Raw genomic sequence first — 16,186 nt, forward strand, 5'->3', positions numbered from 1 at the left:
GAGCCCGACACAGGGCTCAATCCCACAACCCTGGGATCATGACCTGAGCCAAAATCAAGAGTCGGACACTCAACTTAACTGACGGAGCCACTCAGGTGTTCCACCACTTTACAGCTCACTTAAATTAAAAACAGTTACCAACAAGACAATAATATATGTTTACATAGACGAAATTTCTGAAACATAACATGAGATATATTAAAGCAGATATATAAAATACACTTCAAACTTTATTCATTTTATCCAAACAGCAAGTCTCCTTTCCAAAACTGGACTCCAGTTTTCTCTTATAGATTAAAACCCTTTTAATCTCTGACACATTACATTTTATATTCTTCAGATCTACCCCTCACCCTTAACTAGATTATTTTAAGGCAAATTCTGATCCTATTATTTCATCTGTAAATACTTTTATAGATCTCTAAACAATAAACACTTTTATTTTAAAATAAGTAAACACCATTATCACCCCTAAAATAATTAACAATAATTACTTAAAATCATTGCTATCTAGTCAGTATTCAAATTTCCCTGATTGTCTCACAAGCTATTTTTTTTACAGTTGGTGGTTTGAATAAGGATCCAAACAAGATACAACATTTGCATTTCACTGATGTCTTTTAAAAAAAATTTTTTTATGTTTATTTCTGAGAGACAGAGACAGTGTGAACGGGGGAGGGGCAGGAGAGGAGAGAGCGAATCCCAAGCAGAATCGCAAGCAGGCTCCCCTCTGTCAGCACAAAGCAGAATCAGGGCTCGAACCCACAAAACTGTGATATCATGACCTGAGCCAAAACCAAAAGTCAGACACTTAACCAACTGAGCCACCCAGGCACCCACTGTTGATGTCTTTCTAGGTATATATTAATTTAAGGGTCTAACTCAGGCCTGTCACCTGGTTTTGTAAATAAACTTTTATCAGAACAAAGCCACACTCATTCATTAACGTACTGTCTCTTGCTGCTTTTGCTTTTGTGATGGAGATTACAGTTAACCCATGAATAACACCCTTGAACTGTGCAGGTCCACTTATACATGGATTTTTTCAATAAATACAGTACTTGGACACATGGGTGGCTCAGTTGATTGAGCGTCCAACTCTTGATTTTGGCTCAGGTCATGATCTCACGGTTCAGTTTGTGAGATTGAGCCCCGCATCGGACTCATAGTCAGTACTGAGCCTGCTTAGGAGTCTTTCTCTCCCTCTGCTCCTCCCCTGCTCGAGCTTTCTTTCTCTCTCAAAATAAACTTAAAAAAAGTGTTCTTTTTAATACAGTACTATAAATGTATTTTCTCTCCCTTATGATTTTCTTTTCTCTTTTAACTATGTAACATATATTGATATACAATTTATGTGTTAGTGGACTATTTGTTATCAATAAGACTTCTGGTCAACAGCAGGCTACTAGTTTAGTTTTTGGGAAGTCAAAGTTACATGCAGGTTTTTGACCTCATGGGGAGGGGGAAGGCACTGCTAACCTCCACAATGTTCAAGCGTCAACTGTATTATGATCTGCAAAGCCTAAACTACTTCCATCTGGTCCTCTTTACAGAAAAAGTCTGCTAACTCTTATTTTAAACTATACATTCTTTTGTTTATCCTCTGCCATTTGTTGAAGAAACCAGGTCTTTTGTTCTAAGAATTTTCTATATCCTGGATTTTACTGATTGTATTCCTCCGGTGTCATTTAGGATGTCCCTTTATCTCCTATATTTTCATAAAATAGTAGTTAGATCTAGAGGTTTGATCTGATTTAGGTTTAGTTATATGGCGAGAATACTTAATTCTTTAAAGGTAGTATTATATACTACTTTGTATTATATCCATAAAGAGGCGCACTGTTTGGTTTATCTCTCTTTCTGTGAAGTTAAGGTAATCAGTTAGTTCAGGCACAGTCTAAACTATACATTATAAAGTTCCAGAAAAGGGAATCACTTAATGGTTTTAAGCAAGCACTGATAATCAGTGCGTAAATTAATGGTTTTTAACCAAGAGTGATTTTGCTCCCAGGGGACATGAGACACTTTTGGTTGGTAACTAGGGAGTACTATTGGCAAACAGTACGCAGAAGACAGAGATGCTGCCAAACATTCTACACAATGCACAGGACAGTCTCCCACAGCAAAGAATGATCCGGCCCAAAATGATCCGGGAGATTCTGTGTCTCCCTCTCTGCCCCTTCCCCACTCATGCTGTCTCTGTCTCTCAAAGATGAATAAACGTTAAAAAAAAAAAAATTTTTTTTAAAGCTTATTTATTTTGAGAGAGACAGAGACAGCGCAAGTCAAGGAAGGGCAGAGAGAGAGAGAGAGAGAGAGAGAGAGAGAGAGAGAGAGAGAATCCGAAGCAGACTCCACACTGCCAGCTCCGAACCCAGCTCAAACCCACAAACCAGGAGATCATGATCTGAGTCGAAACCAAGAATCAGATGCTTAACCGACTGAGCCACCCAGGCACCCCAAACATAAATTATTTTTAAAAAGAATTTCAGAGGTGCCTGGGTGGCTCAGTCGGTTAAGCATTCAACTTTGGCTCAGGTCATGATCTCACAGTTCATGAGTTTGATCCCCACATCGGGCTCTGTGCTAACACCTCAGCCTGGAGTCTGCTTCCTGATTCTGTGTCTCCCTCTCTCTCTCTCTCTCTGCCCCTCCCCTGTTCACACTCTGTGTCTGTCTCTCACTCTCTCAAAAATAAATAAATATTTTTAAAAATTTTGTTAAAGAATTTTAAGAATAGGATATATGATCACTATACTATAGTAAGTTAACTGAATTACAGTCATTAACACTTTCTTTCTACATGTATTAATGTTTAATCATCTTCCCTTTGAGTTTTTCTTGAATGCAAAGACCTAACATTACCTACCTAGATCAACTGTACTACTCGGCAAAGTTTCAAGTTTAATGCCATCTGCTCACTGTTTTAACAGCAGAGTGTTGGGTGCAAACTATTTAATTGTCTAACAAAAATCAATTGCCCTTCACCTTACTCTCTTGATTTTTTAAAGAACATTATGTCATTCATCTAAAAAAACAAACCCCATTTACTACTAGACAACAAAAGTGGCAAAAAGTGATTGTACTTCTCTATGAAACAAAGATCCCTGCCTGGTACTTTCAAGAGCAAGAAGGTTTTCAAAATGATTTATTTATAAAAATTAGTGATAATGATGCAATTACATTTAATTTTCTTACATAACTGTTCTCTAACACTAACTTATCACAACTGAGAGCACAATTCCGCTCTTTTGTGTGGCTAATATTCTGTTTTAGAGTAATTATGGATTATTTTTAGCAAAAGATTCTAAATACACATCCTTAATAGCAATATCTTCAACTGTTTTTCTCTAGCCTTTGGTGGTTCAGAATTATTTCAGATATCAAATAAAATTTAAGCCTACCTAAAGGCAGAGAATTAAAAAATCTTATACTGCCTCCTCAAATATGAGGGAAGCAACTAAAAGAAAAATAGGGGCGCCTGGGTGGCTCAGTCAGTTAAGTGTCTGACTCCTGGTTTCGGTTCAGGGTCATGATCTCATGGTCCATGAGTTTGAGCCCTACATCAGCTCTGTATTGACAGTGTGAAGCCTTCTTGAGATTCTTTCTCCCCTGCCCCGGCTCCGCCCCTTCCCTGTTCACATTTTCTCCCTCTTGCTCTCAAAATAAATAAATAAACTTAAAAAAAAAAAAAAGAAGAAGAAAGAAAAAACGAAAGAAATAAATGCTATATTTAAGCACATGGGAAAAGAACGTTCAAGAACAAATTTTGTGAAGTAGATCAGTCAGATAAAGAGAAGGAAATAATGTACAGCTGTAGACTCTCTGAAACTGGAGAAGGATGGGAAAGTATGAGAAGAGGAAAAAAAGAGAAAAGGGAAAATGACTATTACATCAATAACACAGTGCTTTGCATAAATGACAGAGAGTGAACTGGCTGCTGCTTTTCTCTGGAACAGTGAGTGGCAAATAATCCTCTGAATACCCAGACAGATATGTTCAAACTATAGCAGAATAACTTTGGTTTCTTCTGATCTGGGTCTCTGAAATGACCTCCTTTTATCACACTGGAAAAACAGGCAGCTTATTATTTCATGTATGTCATTGTTCCCCACCCTGTCCTCTAGCCTGTTCTGATGCTGCAGATGTGTCCATAGTAACTCACCATTACAACTTAGTAATACTTACCGTTTAAAGTCAAAAAGAGGTAAAGAAACTTTGCCCAAAGCTTCTGGCCCCTTTCTCTGCTTATTAGAATCAGGGGAACTTCCACTGCTCTGATTTAAAATTCCAAAAAGAGTAAGGTGAAGAAGTGATTCTAATGGCAATTGTGATATCTGGATGGGAAAAATGATTCTAAGGGGGGAAAAATGTATTAATAGAAAAAACAAATTAGATCAAATATGAAATTTAGTCCATTAATGAGACTGACAAGTTTAGATATTTTATTTGACTTATCAAATAATCTTTACTACCGAGTAACCTTTACTTAAGCAGCAAGCTTGGCCAATATGCATTATACAGAATCTTAAAACAAATTTCATTAAAATCTCAAGTATGTAACATCTCTCAAAAATTTCTTAGTGCCTCTACTCAAGTCTTGGCTAGTGTCAATTTCTAGGAAAAATAATAGTCATTTTTATTTCCTTTAGGAGAAACTAGATGAATGTTTATGAGTATTTCAGATTTGGATATACGTGTGCCCATATACACACAAGCTGACATATATGTTTACCTTATTTGTTGTTGTTAAGTCTGAAAGTCTCACTTTCAGTGGTCACTGAAAGTCTCACTGAAAGTGGTCACCGAGTAGCCATAAGATGATAAGTGTTGGAAAAAAAAAGACACTTTTACCCATATGTAATTTTGTATTTGGTTGTTTTCAGAGATGCATTATTTTTGTAATTTAAAAAATTAAAAAAAAAAGAAAAATAGGAAACCACTTCATAAATGCAGAATGAAAAGTAAAAGCTCTGCTATTATCTATCTGCCTAAATAATGATTCCTGTTTTAAAAATATTAACAGTGCAAAATATATTGTATATGGATTTAATTTTTTAAGCTGTTAACCAAGAACTAGGTTTCATATATACAGTATTATAGAATACTAAACTAAGCAATGTTATACAAACCATCTTTCTAAAATTACACATAAATTTATAGTTTTAACTTAACAAAAGTCTAAGAATTAATGGCATGTTTCTGCAATTTAACAATATGTAGTTTTTTAAATAATATTTCAGATTTTTAAATGAGAATTTGGCTTTTCTATAGAATAATATCTAGAAGAGAACTTAAGATGTAAGAATTTAATGGATTTTAATGGAAATTGTAAAAAAAATGAAACCCTAGGATGCATACATGGAAAAAAGTAAAGACAGCATACTGAAAGCATAAAAAGCCAAAAATTTCACTTACAGTTCATCCCATTTAATAAGATAGAAGAAATTCTTATACGTGCCAACCTTCTTTGATTGAATAGGTTTAAAAAGATCCTTTCCGTTGTGAGATAGGGAACATATCAAGTAGTATTTTTCATAACTAAGAAAAGAAACATTTTAATTTGATTGTTATTTTATAATCCAAATGCATAACATTAGCCATTCTTCTCTAAAAGTGACTATTATATGAAATTATTTGTTCACCAGTCATTTGAATTTTTGGAAAACATATGAAATTTAACTATTGCAAATTCTACAAAAACAGAGAAGTAGTATAGAAAAGGGAATACGGAAGGCAACATATACCTCCAGGTGCTAGTCTTAGGGGTCATGCTACAGAACTTAGCACCATTTTGTGCTCAATTACTAGCTTTAGAAATGGATAATTATTCATTTCTAGGTAAATTCTTAGAAGAAAAAATATAAACATTATCTTCCCTAGGTGATATTTTCCTTTGCTAAGCCACTGAAATTTAGTTAGTTAAGCATACTAATGGGGCTTGGGCCTGACTTGCACTGAGCCAGTCTTTCCAATCTATTAGGAAGCTTCCATCCATGGAATACATGCTATTGTATTCTCATTAGACAGTAAGGATTTAGCCCCTAATTGCCACAAATACAGAGCTGGTTAGATACAGTCAGGCAATCTTGCAGAATAGGAGCCTTAGGTTCTACTAGATTCTAACTTACTGCTAGGCTTACACATTAACCACTTTGTTCATATATGCAATCTATTAATCATTTAAAATATATTTCAAATTCTAAATCTCATTGGTTCACAAAAGACCCCTAGCTGTCTCTCTTTTCTTCAGCATTTTACTTTCTTTCCATCTTATCACTGCAGTTTTCTGTATTGTCTTCTACTGAGTATTTGTCCTTCTCATTAGTATCCCAAAATTTATTTGTGTGTATATGAGTCTGTATGGAGGATGTAGAAGGTATTATCCCTGTAACATTTTAAAGAATAAAATACCTTCACATAGCAGTAGTACCCACTTAAAGACAAGTTCTTAAAAGGCAGAGATATTTTGTTGCCTTGTTTACTGCTGAATCCCTAGTACGAAGAACACTGCCCAAGATGGTGCTCAGTAAATATTTATTGAATGAGTTAATAGATTGTTTTCAAGTAGTTATATATTACGTTAATCTAAAACTCAATTTAAGCAGAATTTATGTTTGGTATCTCTTCACTAGGCTTTACCTTACTTTATAGCATTGTTACTATGAAGCTTTCATTAAAAATTTGAATTCAGGGGCGCCTGGGTGGTCAGTCGGTTAAATGTCGAACTCTTGATCTCGGCTCAGGTCATGATCTCATGGTTTGTGAGATCAAGCCCCACATTGGGCTTTGTGCTGACAGTGTGGAGCCTGTTTGGGATTCTCTCTCTCTCTCTCTCTCTCTCTCTCTCTCTCTCTCTCTCTCTGCCCCTCCCCTGCTCATGCAAGTGCGCATGCTCTCTCTCTCTCTCTCTCTCTCAAAACAAATAGTGCTAACAGCTCTATCTCTATCTCTGTGTCTCCCTCTATCTCTGCCCCTCCCCTACCCGTGCTCTGTCTCTCTCAAAAATAAATAGAATGTTGGGGTGCCTGGGTGGCTCAGTTGGTTGGGCGGCCGACTTCAGCTCAGGTCATGATCTTGCAGTTCGTGAGTTCGAGCCCTGCATCAGGCTCTGTGCTGACAGCTCAGAGCCTGGAGCCTGCTTCGGATTCTGTGTCTCCCTCTCTTTCTGCTCTTCCCCCACTCGTGCTCTATCTCTCTCAAAAATAAACATGAAAATTTTTAAGTAAATAAATAAATAAATAGAATGTTAAAAAATTAAAAATTAAAATAAAATTCAATAGAGGGGCACCTAGGTGGCTCAGTTGGTTAAGCATCTGACTCTCAATTTCAGGACAGGTTATGATCTCATAGTCTGAGTTCAAGCCCTGCGTCCAGCTCTGTGTTGACAACACAGAGCCTGCCTAGGATTCACTTTCTCTCTCTCTCTCTCTCAAAATAAATCAACAAACGTTTTAAAAAATTTCAATAGAAGAAATATGCCCTTGTAGACTCCAAAGCCTAGCAATCAGTAAACAGTAAACTACTAAAGAGAAAAAAGTACACTAAAGCCTAGTATCATCACACTATTTCAAATAACCCTGATTCTAAAGGAAAGGCTGAAAAACAGCAGTCATAAATGGACTCATTTGTTAATTAGCATTTACCTTTGTAAGTTTAAACATCTATTTTCCTGCCTTCTTTGATGTAGTAGGAGGGATATTTTTTACCGAAACAGTTTCAAATAGCTCTGTAATTTTTTTTTTTAATGTTTGTTTATTTTGAGAGAGAGAAAGAGTGTAAGAGAGAGTGAGTAGGGAGGGGTAGAGAGAGAGAAAGAGAATCCCAAGCAGGCTGCACCCTGTCAGTGCACAGCCCTATGCAGGGCTTGATCCCACGAATCTTGAGATCATGACCTGAGCTAAAATCAAGAATCCGATGCTTAACCAACTGAGCCACCCAGGCACCCCTTCTCTGTAATTTTTATGAAAACCACAAAGGTATGTGGTAATTCTTGTATCATCAATTTAAGTATCAACAGAACAGGGGATGCTGACATTTTACAAGATTAGAACAGTTTCTGGGTTAAGCTGTATATATTTTGTTTTAAACAGTTACTTACTTTGATACCCAATTACTTGAAATTCCATGAGCAGCAAAAATTGTAAACTGGAGCTGTTCTGTTGTTGTCCATGCTTCCTTAACGTTCCTATTACTTTGGGCACAGTCTGCAGGACTCCTACCAGAATTTGCATGGAGTCTGAGAAGATCATAAATTGCTGCAGTTAACTGGTCCATGCTTACTTGAACAGGATTTTCAGGATTCAGTGATCCTAGATTTAAAGAAATTGTTAATATAATTCCCCAAAGAAGCAAAAATTATTGCTAAAATTTAAAGAACTTAAAGACATACCCCTAGATGAACTCTTACTAGGGTCTCCTTCTCCAGACAGTGAGGTCACCTGCATACATACATACAAATTAGTTGGAAAATTGCCCATGATATAATATAGAATGTTTACCTTTAATTTCAATACATTTAATTAAATGCTTGATCAGGAAACCTCCCAAAAGTTTCTGCAGAATAAAACAAAACAAAAATGTAAAAAGAAAGTGAAACCCCAAACCAAATAACGAAATGATTACTATCAAGAAAATCAGAATAACTGAAAATTAGTGCAAAATATAGAAACTCAACAAAATCTGCCTCATTAAACCAGTTTAGTAATTAAGATTTGAAACCCAAAAGCGATAAATACACTAATGATACTTTATATTCTATTAGTTGCTTTACTATTAGTATGATAAGAATATCCCTAAAGAAACTACAACTCTATTTATTACCATTTATGGTCTCAAAAAAGCTCTTACAATTATTTAAATTGAGCTCTCCTCCTACTCCCCGCTCCCTTATCCAGCAAATGACTATGATGAATAGAAACCTCAGATAACATTAGGACCATGGTATAGTGGATCATTTCCAAGTTATTTCATATATATATATATATATTTTTAAACAAGCACATAATAAGAAAGAAAGGTAAAAGAAACCCAAATTTCTACATATCATATATATAAGCTCTCTATGAGCCTAGAGTATCTCTTAGATACCAGTTGAGGGGCATACCATCAATATAACGTTTCCTTCCTTTAAATTTATTGTGTCTTAGGGTGCCTGGGTGGCTAAGTCAGTTGAGCGTCTGACCCTGGCTCAGGTCATGATCTCGTGGTCTGTGAGTTCAAGCCCCGCGTCAGGCTCTGTGCTGACAGCTTAGAGCCTGGAGCCTGCTTCGGATTCTGTGTCTCCCCCTCTCTCTCTGCCCCTCCCCCACTCATGCTCTGTCTCTCTCTCTCTGTCAAAAATAAACATTAAAAAAAATTTTTTTTTTAATTTATTGTGTCTTGTGATCCACCTTCTCTAATCCTACCATCAGAGCTATGAACAACCCTATGAACAGAGTTAATTAAATCCTCATGAAAATACCATAGGAAGAGCTTTCACAGTATGCTATCAAGAAAGGGCTCCTAACCTGGTTGCTTCTGAGGCATTAAGTCACTCTTAGTGAGGCTTCTGGGAATTTTCAACAGGAAAGAGATATGGCCCAATGCAGACCTTACCCCATGGACAATCATGGACATCTCCATCCAGAAGGACAAATACTAACCATTACCACCCAGGTTCTGGAGCTCAGTATCTATCTTGAAACTTCCAACCAACTCATTTATGCCACAGTTCCTCCTCTACACGTAAAAGTTTCACAGTTTGGCATCTATGTATTCAATATTAATGCTGACAAAGCTCTTCTGAGGGAGCCGATCTCCTCTTAGGAATTCCCAACTTTACTAACTTTACTAAGTGACCAAATCTACTCAAAAGTAAAAGCCAAGGTTAAAACAATAACATTTTGTCTAACAGAAGCAAAAATCTCCCAGTTTAAGTGATACTCACTTAAGTACATACTTACATGTAACAAAATGCTAATATACTAAAAAAATACTCACATCAGCACTTTTACTCCTTGGAAGATTGACTGCTCTCTTTAGCTTCTTTACTGATTCTGTAATGGCAAGAGTCTCTACACCATCTAAAGCACTACAGATTTTTCTTACAGCTTTAATTACTTGATCTACTGCTCGGTGCTGGTTCTTTAAAAATAAAAAGTAAAATAAACATAAGTATGTGGAATTTAAAGGATCAGTTTCAGAGATGAAGTCAGAAACCAGACATTTTAGATGTGCTTAATAAACAGATATCCTTTACTCTTTTGTGATGAAAAACAAACAAAATACCTTTTCACTGACCTATTTTATTTTGAATAAGAAAACTTGGGTCTGATTTTCATTTTGCCTGACACAATTATTCAGATGCAAATGCCATTAATTTCATACTTAGAATAACTAATAAATCATTAACAAATTACTAAGTCATTAAAAAAACTGGAGTTATTTTTTATTCTTACTTGGGAGTAAGTTCCACATTAAAAACACCAATCCTTCTCTCCCTCCTGCCAAAAAATTTGGTATCAAAAACCAAGTTCTTCAGAGATTGGCTGCATATTAATAACATTAGGCAGCAGTTAGTAGACATGAGTCAACTTTTAAGCAGGATTTGCATCTATACAACCATTACTTTTTAAGTTTTATTGGATGAAAAAACTTTCTTGAGGACAATCCCTCTGTAGTATTTAATCATACTTGATTTCACCACAATTCAAAAGTATGCATGTACAAATATATTATAAAATCATTTACCTGATGAGAATGATTTAAAAATCTCTCTCCATTCCTCCATCATTTTAAAATAATGTTTCTTATCTCATTAAGAAACACTCTTACATAAAGAATTCATCAAACATGTATGCCAAACTTACATGCCAAGTACTGTTAAAATGGGCTGAAATTTAGTACTGTACCATCCCTTAACAATTTAAATTTTTCCACCTTTGAGGGTTGGCAACCAGAAACTGAATGTTCCCTGTACCTTTATGCTTCAATGAAACCACCTCATTTGCTCAAACATCCAATTACCCTGCAGTCCTCAGGACCCAACAATCTGTTTTCTAGCTCCCCATTTTTGCTTACTTATATTTCTGCTTACTTTTACTCCTACACCTTCATGCAAAAACCTTTCCAGTGTTGAGGCTCAGGTCATTCTCCTATACTATTCTCCATCATTTTTTATGTGCCAGTTACCAATTTATTGTCAATTAGTTCCAAATCAATCCCCTTCTTTGCTCTACTTTGTGATACTGGAACTAGACCTATATTTTTCCTTTGCCAGCCAACAAAATGTTAGGTTTGGTCAACAGAGGGCACCTAAGGGACACTCAGGCAATAGCAGCATGAAGACACTTCTCATCAGGGTTCCAGGCCTCCTCTTTTTTTTTTTTTTTTTTTTTTTAAACTTCAGCACAGGATCCCAGTGGTCCTCAAAGACCAGTTCCAGCTATACCCTCAGGCCATGGTCTCCCAATCTGACAACTGTAGCAAGTCTCTTTGCTATAGGCATCCTCTGTGCTCCTGTGATAGCCAAACCCTTTTAGAAGAGGCTGGAATTCAGCCTGGGCGGGGGGTGGGGAGGGTTCTACCATAAGTCCTACAATTCCTTCACTATCCATTGTTCCTCAACCTAGAGGTGATAGCTGCGTTTTTATATCCTATTTCTGGACCCCTTATAGCATGGTTGGCAAGCTTTTTAAAAAGGCCAGAGAATAAAATGTTTTAGGCTTTGTGAGCCACACAGTCTCTGTCACAATTCAACTCTGCTATTATGGCATGAAAAGAGATACAGGTAAATACATAAATGAGTATGGCTGTGTTCCAATAAAACTTCATTTACAAAAATTGGAAATAGGCCAGATTTTGTATGCAAGCCATAAAATGCCAAATCCTGCCTTAGAATCCTCTTTTGCCCTTTGTAGTAATTAACCACCTTTTACTAATTAACAATTCTTTAAATTTTCCTGTTCAAATTACTACTGTATTTTCTGTCCCCTGACTTGACCCCTGATGGCCTGATCTGCCTTGTAATTGGACATGTGGTCATTTCCTCCACTGCATGCCATATTTTTGCTCTAGATATTCACCTGACTTTCTACTCTATATCCTATAATAAGCCTCAGTTACATAAATGTCCACGTGGAAAATTCACAGCATCTTCAACCCCAAAACTGTACCCTATGAGAATCTTAACCACAATATTATAGTCTGATCACAATCTCCTTTGCCTCCAGTCCCCACACATTCATTTCAACTAAACTCATTCTTTGAGGTCAGAGCCTTCTCTTCTCTGCTTCTTCTACCAGGCAGCTGAGCATTTTCAAAGAAAATTCAACATCCCCAATTTCAGCAGGAAACTGCACACCACTTAACATTCCTTTTACTTGTTCTTGGTCAGTTCTCTTTCTCATTTTTCTTTACTGCTCCTGTAACTTCATTTTAGTAAAATAAATTAACACCTTATCTCTAGAAAATTAAAGCCAGGAGAAATCAAAACTTCCGCAACTTCCTGATTTTTCCTAAAACCTAAATTAAAACATATATCCACACAAAGACTTATATGGGGGGGGGGGGGGTTTACAGCAGCATTATTCATAACAACTAAAAACTGCAAACTGTCCAAAATGTCCATTATTTGGTGACCAGATAAACAAAATATGATATATCCATACAATGTAAGTATTCAGCAATAAAAAAAGGAACTATGGATTCGAATTACAACTTATATACTACAACATGGATAGAGCTTAAAAACGGTATGGTATGTGGGAAAAAAAAAATCAGGTATTACATAGGGTATGATTCCATTTACATGAAATTTCCATTAAGGGGAAATCTACCGAGACAGGTACTAGATCAGGTGTTATTCAGGGGTTGGGCTGGGAATGAGGAATGACTGAAAAGTAGTATATGGAAACCTTTGGTAGTGACGAAAATGGTCCAAAGAACTGGATTGTGGGGATAATTATACAACTCCATGCATTTATTAAAAGGAATCCTTGAATTATATATATTCAATGGGTATACTTTATGGTATATAAATTATACAATAAAGCTGTAAAAAAACTATGGGGAATATATGACAGTCACTATTTTTTTTAGTCATTATTTTGCGTAAGATGGTCCTAAAGACATCTGCGATAAGACATTCATTAGAATACAGACCTTAACGAATTGAAGGTTAAGCCATGCAAATATCTGGGGGAAGAGCATTAAAAGTAAAGAGAACAAAAAAGCACAAGGATCCCAGCTGGGGAGCATACCTATAGATCCACCAGAACAAAGAAGGAAAGTGTTAGGAAGCCAGATCAGAGAGGTAGTGGGGTCAGAATACATAGGGCCCTGAAGACACAATTAGGGATCTGAATTTTACTGAGATGGCAAAGAGGATTTTGAAAAAGGGGATAACATAATTTAGCATCTTTTAAGAGTTTATGAATTTTATTAATCTTTTCAAAGAGCCATCTTTTGTCTTTTTCTCTTTTACATATGCTATCTGTGCTTATTATTTTTCTTAAAAAAACCTTTTTGTTTTGTAATAATTTTATATTTACAGAAAAGTTGCAAAAACAGTACAGATAGTTCCTCTAAGATAGTTAGAAAGTCCCTTTAAGAACATTAAAGGAAACCGGGTTAAGTAACGTAACCATGTTATATTTGACAAAACTAAGACATTAACACTGGTACATTACTATTAACTGAACTGTACTTTAGTCAGACTGAACCAGTTTTTCCATTAATATTCATTTCCTCTTCCAGGATACAATCCAGGATGCCATATTGCACTTAGTGACTTATTTTTAAAATATCATTTTGATTCCCTGTGGAAGAAAGACTGTAGAAGGACAAGGGTAGAAGCTGAGAGAGCTGTAAGGAACTACAGTTGACCTGAGAACAACACAGGATTGAACTGCTTGGGTCCATTTATACGTGAATTTTTCACAGCACAAGTGCTATAAATGTATTTTCTCCTCCTTATGATTTTAACTTTTATTTAAAAAAAAAATTTTTTTTTTAATGTTTATTTTTGAGAGAGACAGAGCATGAGCAAAGGAAGGGCAGAGAAAGAGGGAGACAAAGAATCCAAAGCAGGCTCCAGGCTCTGAGCTGTCAGCACAGAGCCCGATGCGGGCTTGAACTCCTGAACCGTGAGATCATGGCATGGGCTGAAGTCGGGACGCCCGACTGACTAAGCCACCCAGGCGCTCTTTAACATTTCTTTTTTGCTAGCTCACTTTAGTACAAGAATAAAGTATACATACAATAAAAGTATACATACAATAAAAACAACATACAAAATATGTATTAATAAACTATGTATGTTATCAGCAAGGCTTCCAGCCAAGGGTAGGCTATCAGCAGTTAAATTTTGGGGGAGTCAGAAGTTATAAACAGTGGGTACCTGGCTAGCTCAGTCAGCAGAAGATAGGACTCTTGATCTCAAGATTGTGGGTTCAAGCCCAATGTTGGGCCTAGAGCTTACTTAAAGATAGACAGATGTTATATACAGATTTTCGACTGCACAGGAGGTCAGAGCCCCTAACCCCCATGTTGTTCAAGGGTCAACTGTGTCATAACTACTGTAATTGACTAGAACTGTAGCTTTGGTAGTGATAAAGAGTGGTCACATTCTGAATGTATTTTTAAAATAGAGCTGACAAGAATTAGATAGATTGTGGGATATAAAAGATCTTTTTCTTGAGAAATCAAATACGACGTCAAGGTTTGGCCCTTAGCAAAGAGAAGGATAGAGTTGTTATTTACCAAATAGAGGAAGACTCATAAATAGATATGAAGGGTAATATAAAAAATTCAGTTTCATGAATCTTAAATTTGACATGTTAATGAATTAGACATTCATATAAAAATGTCAGGTAAAATATATTTGAATCTGGAGTTCAGGGAAGAGGTTAGTCTGAATGTATAAATTTCAGCCATCAGTATATGTAGCGTATTTAAAGACATGAGATTAAGCGAGATCACCTGGAATGTGACCACAAGGGAAAAGAAAAGATCCTAGAACTGAGCCCTATGGTATTCTGATGTTTAGAGGTCAGAAAAATAAAGAGACCATAAGCAGAAAGCCACAAGTGAGAGAACAGAGCAAGACACTGGAAGTCAGAGAACCACAAACATGATACACCAAGAGGTCATGAGAGTATTCAAGAGGAAGAAACAGCCACCTCTATTAAACACTATAGAAACACTGAGAAAAATAAAGACCAAGAACTTATTACTGAAACCATGATCATGAAGTCCTGATCTTAGGTGCAGTTTCAGGGAAGTGCTGAGAATGAAAGCCTGATTGGAGTGGGTTCATAAAAGAATGGAAAGAGAGGAAGTGGAAGCAGTAAAAATAGATTAACTTTAAGGAGTTTCGCTGCAAGAAGAAAAGAGAAGTGGAGTGGTTGCTACAGGGGGATGTGGACTTTTTGTTTTAAGATGGAAGATATGCCCAGGGCTGTCCTTAAACTCTTATTTTCTGTACCTGCAGTAATTTTCTTGGGGATCTCCTTATGGCTTCAAAATACCAATTATATTCTTATGATTCCCATGTTTACTACCTCCAGGCTGGGCCTCTTCCATTAAAATCCAGATTTATATCCAACTGCCTACTCAACATTGCTATTAAGGTGACTAACAGTCATCACAAAGCCCAAAATTAAGTTCTACATCTTCCATCCAAATCTGCTCCTCTCACAGTTTCTTCCTCTCCCGCCCCTTCCTCCCCCTTCCCACTATCTATGGCTAGCAAAACATCTTCCTAATTGATTTGTTTCCATTCTCGCCCCCCTCCCTCACTCTATTCCAGCTAGAAAGACAGATATATCAGGCACACTCCTCCTCCCCTAGACAACCAGATAGCTTCCTCCTCTCCTCCAGTTCTTTACTCAAATTTACCTTCCTAATGAGGTCTCTTCTGAATACAAATGTTGAAATTGCAACATTACCCTCATTTATTTTTCTCTATAGTGCTTATCACCTGATGTAGCATATATTTTGTTAGTTTAATTGTCATCTCATGCAACTAGAGTGTAAACTAAGACTTGGGATTACAGTTTCTTTTGTTCACTACCATAGCCTTAGCACCTACAACAGTGCCTCATGATGAGGAGATATTCTGCAAATATTTACTGAATAAATATGTTTATATGCTGACAAGAATATAATAGTAGCTGGAAATCTGGAAATAGTCATCCTACACTAT

The 16,186-nt window shown here is 36.4% G+C and overlaps 1 protein-coding gene across 1 annotated transcript in view; it reads right to left on the reverse strand.

Annotated features, from left to right (window-relative positions):
* PIK3C2A (phosphatidylinositol-4-phosphate 3-kinase catalytic subunit type 2 alpha) overlaps window positions 1–16,186 on the reverse strand; it is a 118,184-nt gene that overhangs the window by 31,296 nt on the left and 70,702 nt on the right. The window contains exons 9-13 of the mRNA XM_042904174.1: window positions 9,982–10,125; window positions 8,393–8,441; window positions 8,102–8,312; window positions 5,419–5,541; window positions 4,189–4,356 (exon numbers count right to left, since the gene is read on the reverse strand). Coding sequence (XP_042760108.1) covers window positions 4,189–4,356; window positions 5,419–5,541; window positions 8,102–8,312; window positions 8,393–8,441; window positions 9,982–10,125 — 695 coding nt within the window. The remainder of the gene's footprint in view (window positions 1–4,188; window positions 4,357–5,418; window positions 5,542–8,101; window positions 8,313–8,392; window positions 8,442–9,981; window positions 10,126–16,186) is intronic.

This window comes from Panthera leo, chromosome D1, assembly GCF_018350215.1.
Source record: "Panthera leo isolate Ple1 chromosome D1, P.leo_Ple1_pat1.1, whole genome shotgun sequence".
Lineage (NCBI taxonomy): Eukaryota > Metazoa > Chordata > Mammalia > Carnivora > Felidae > Panthera > Panthera leo.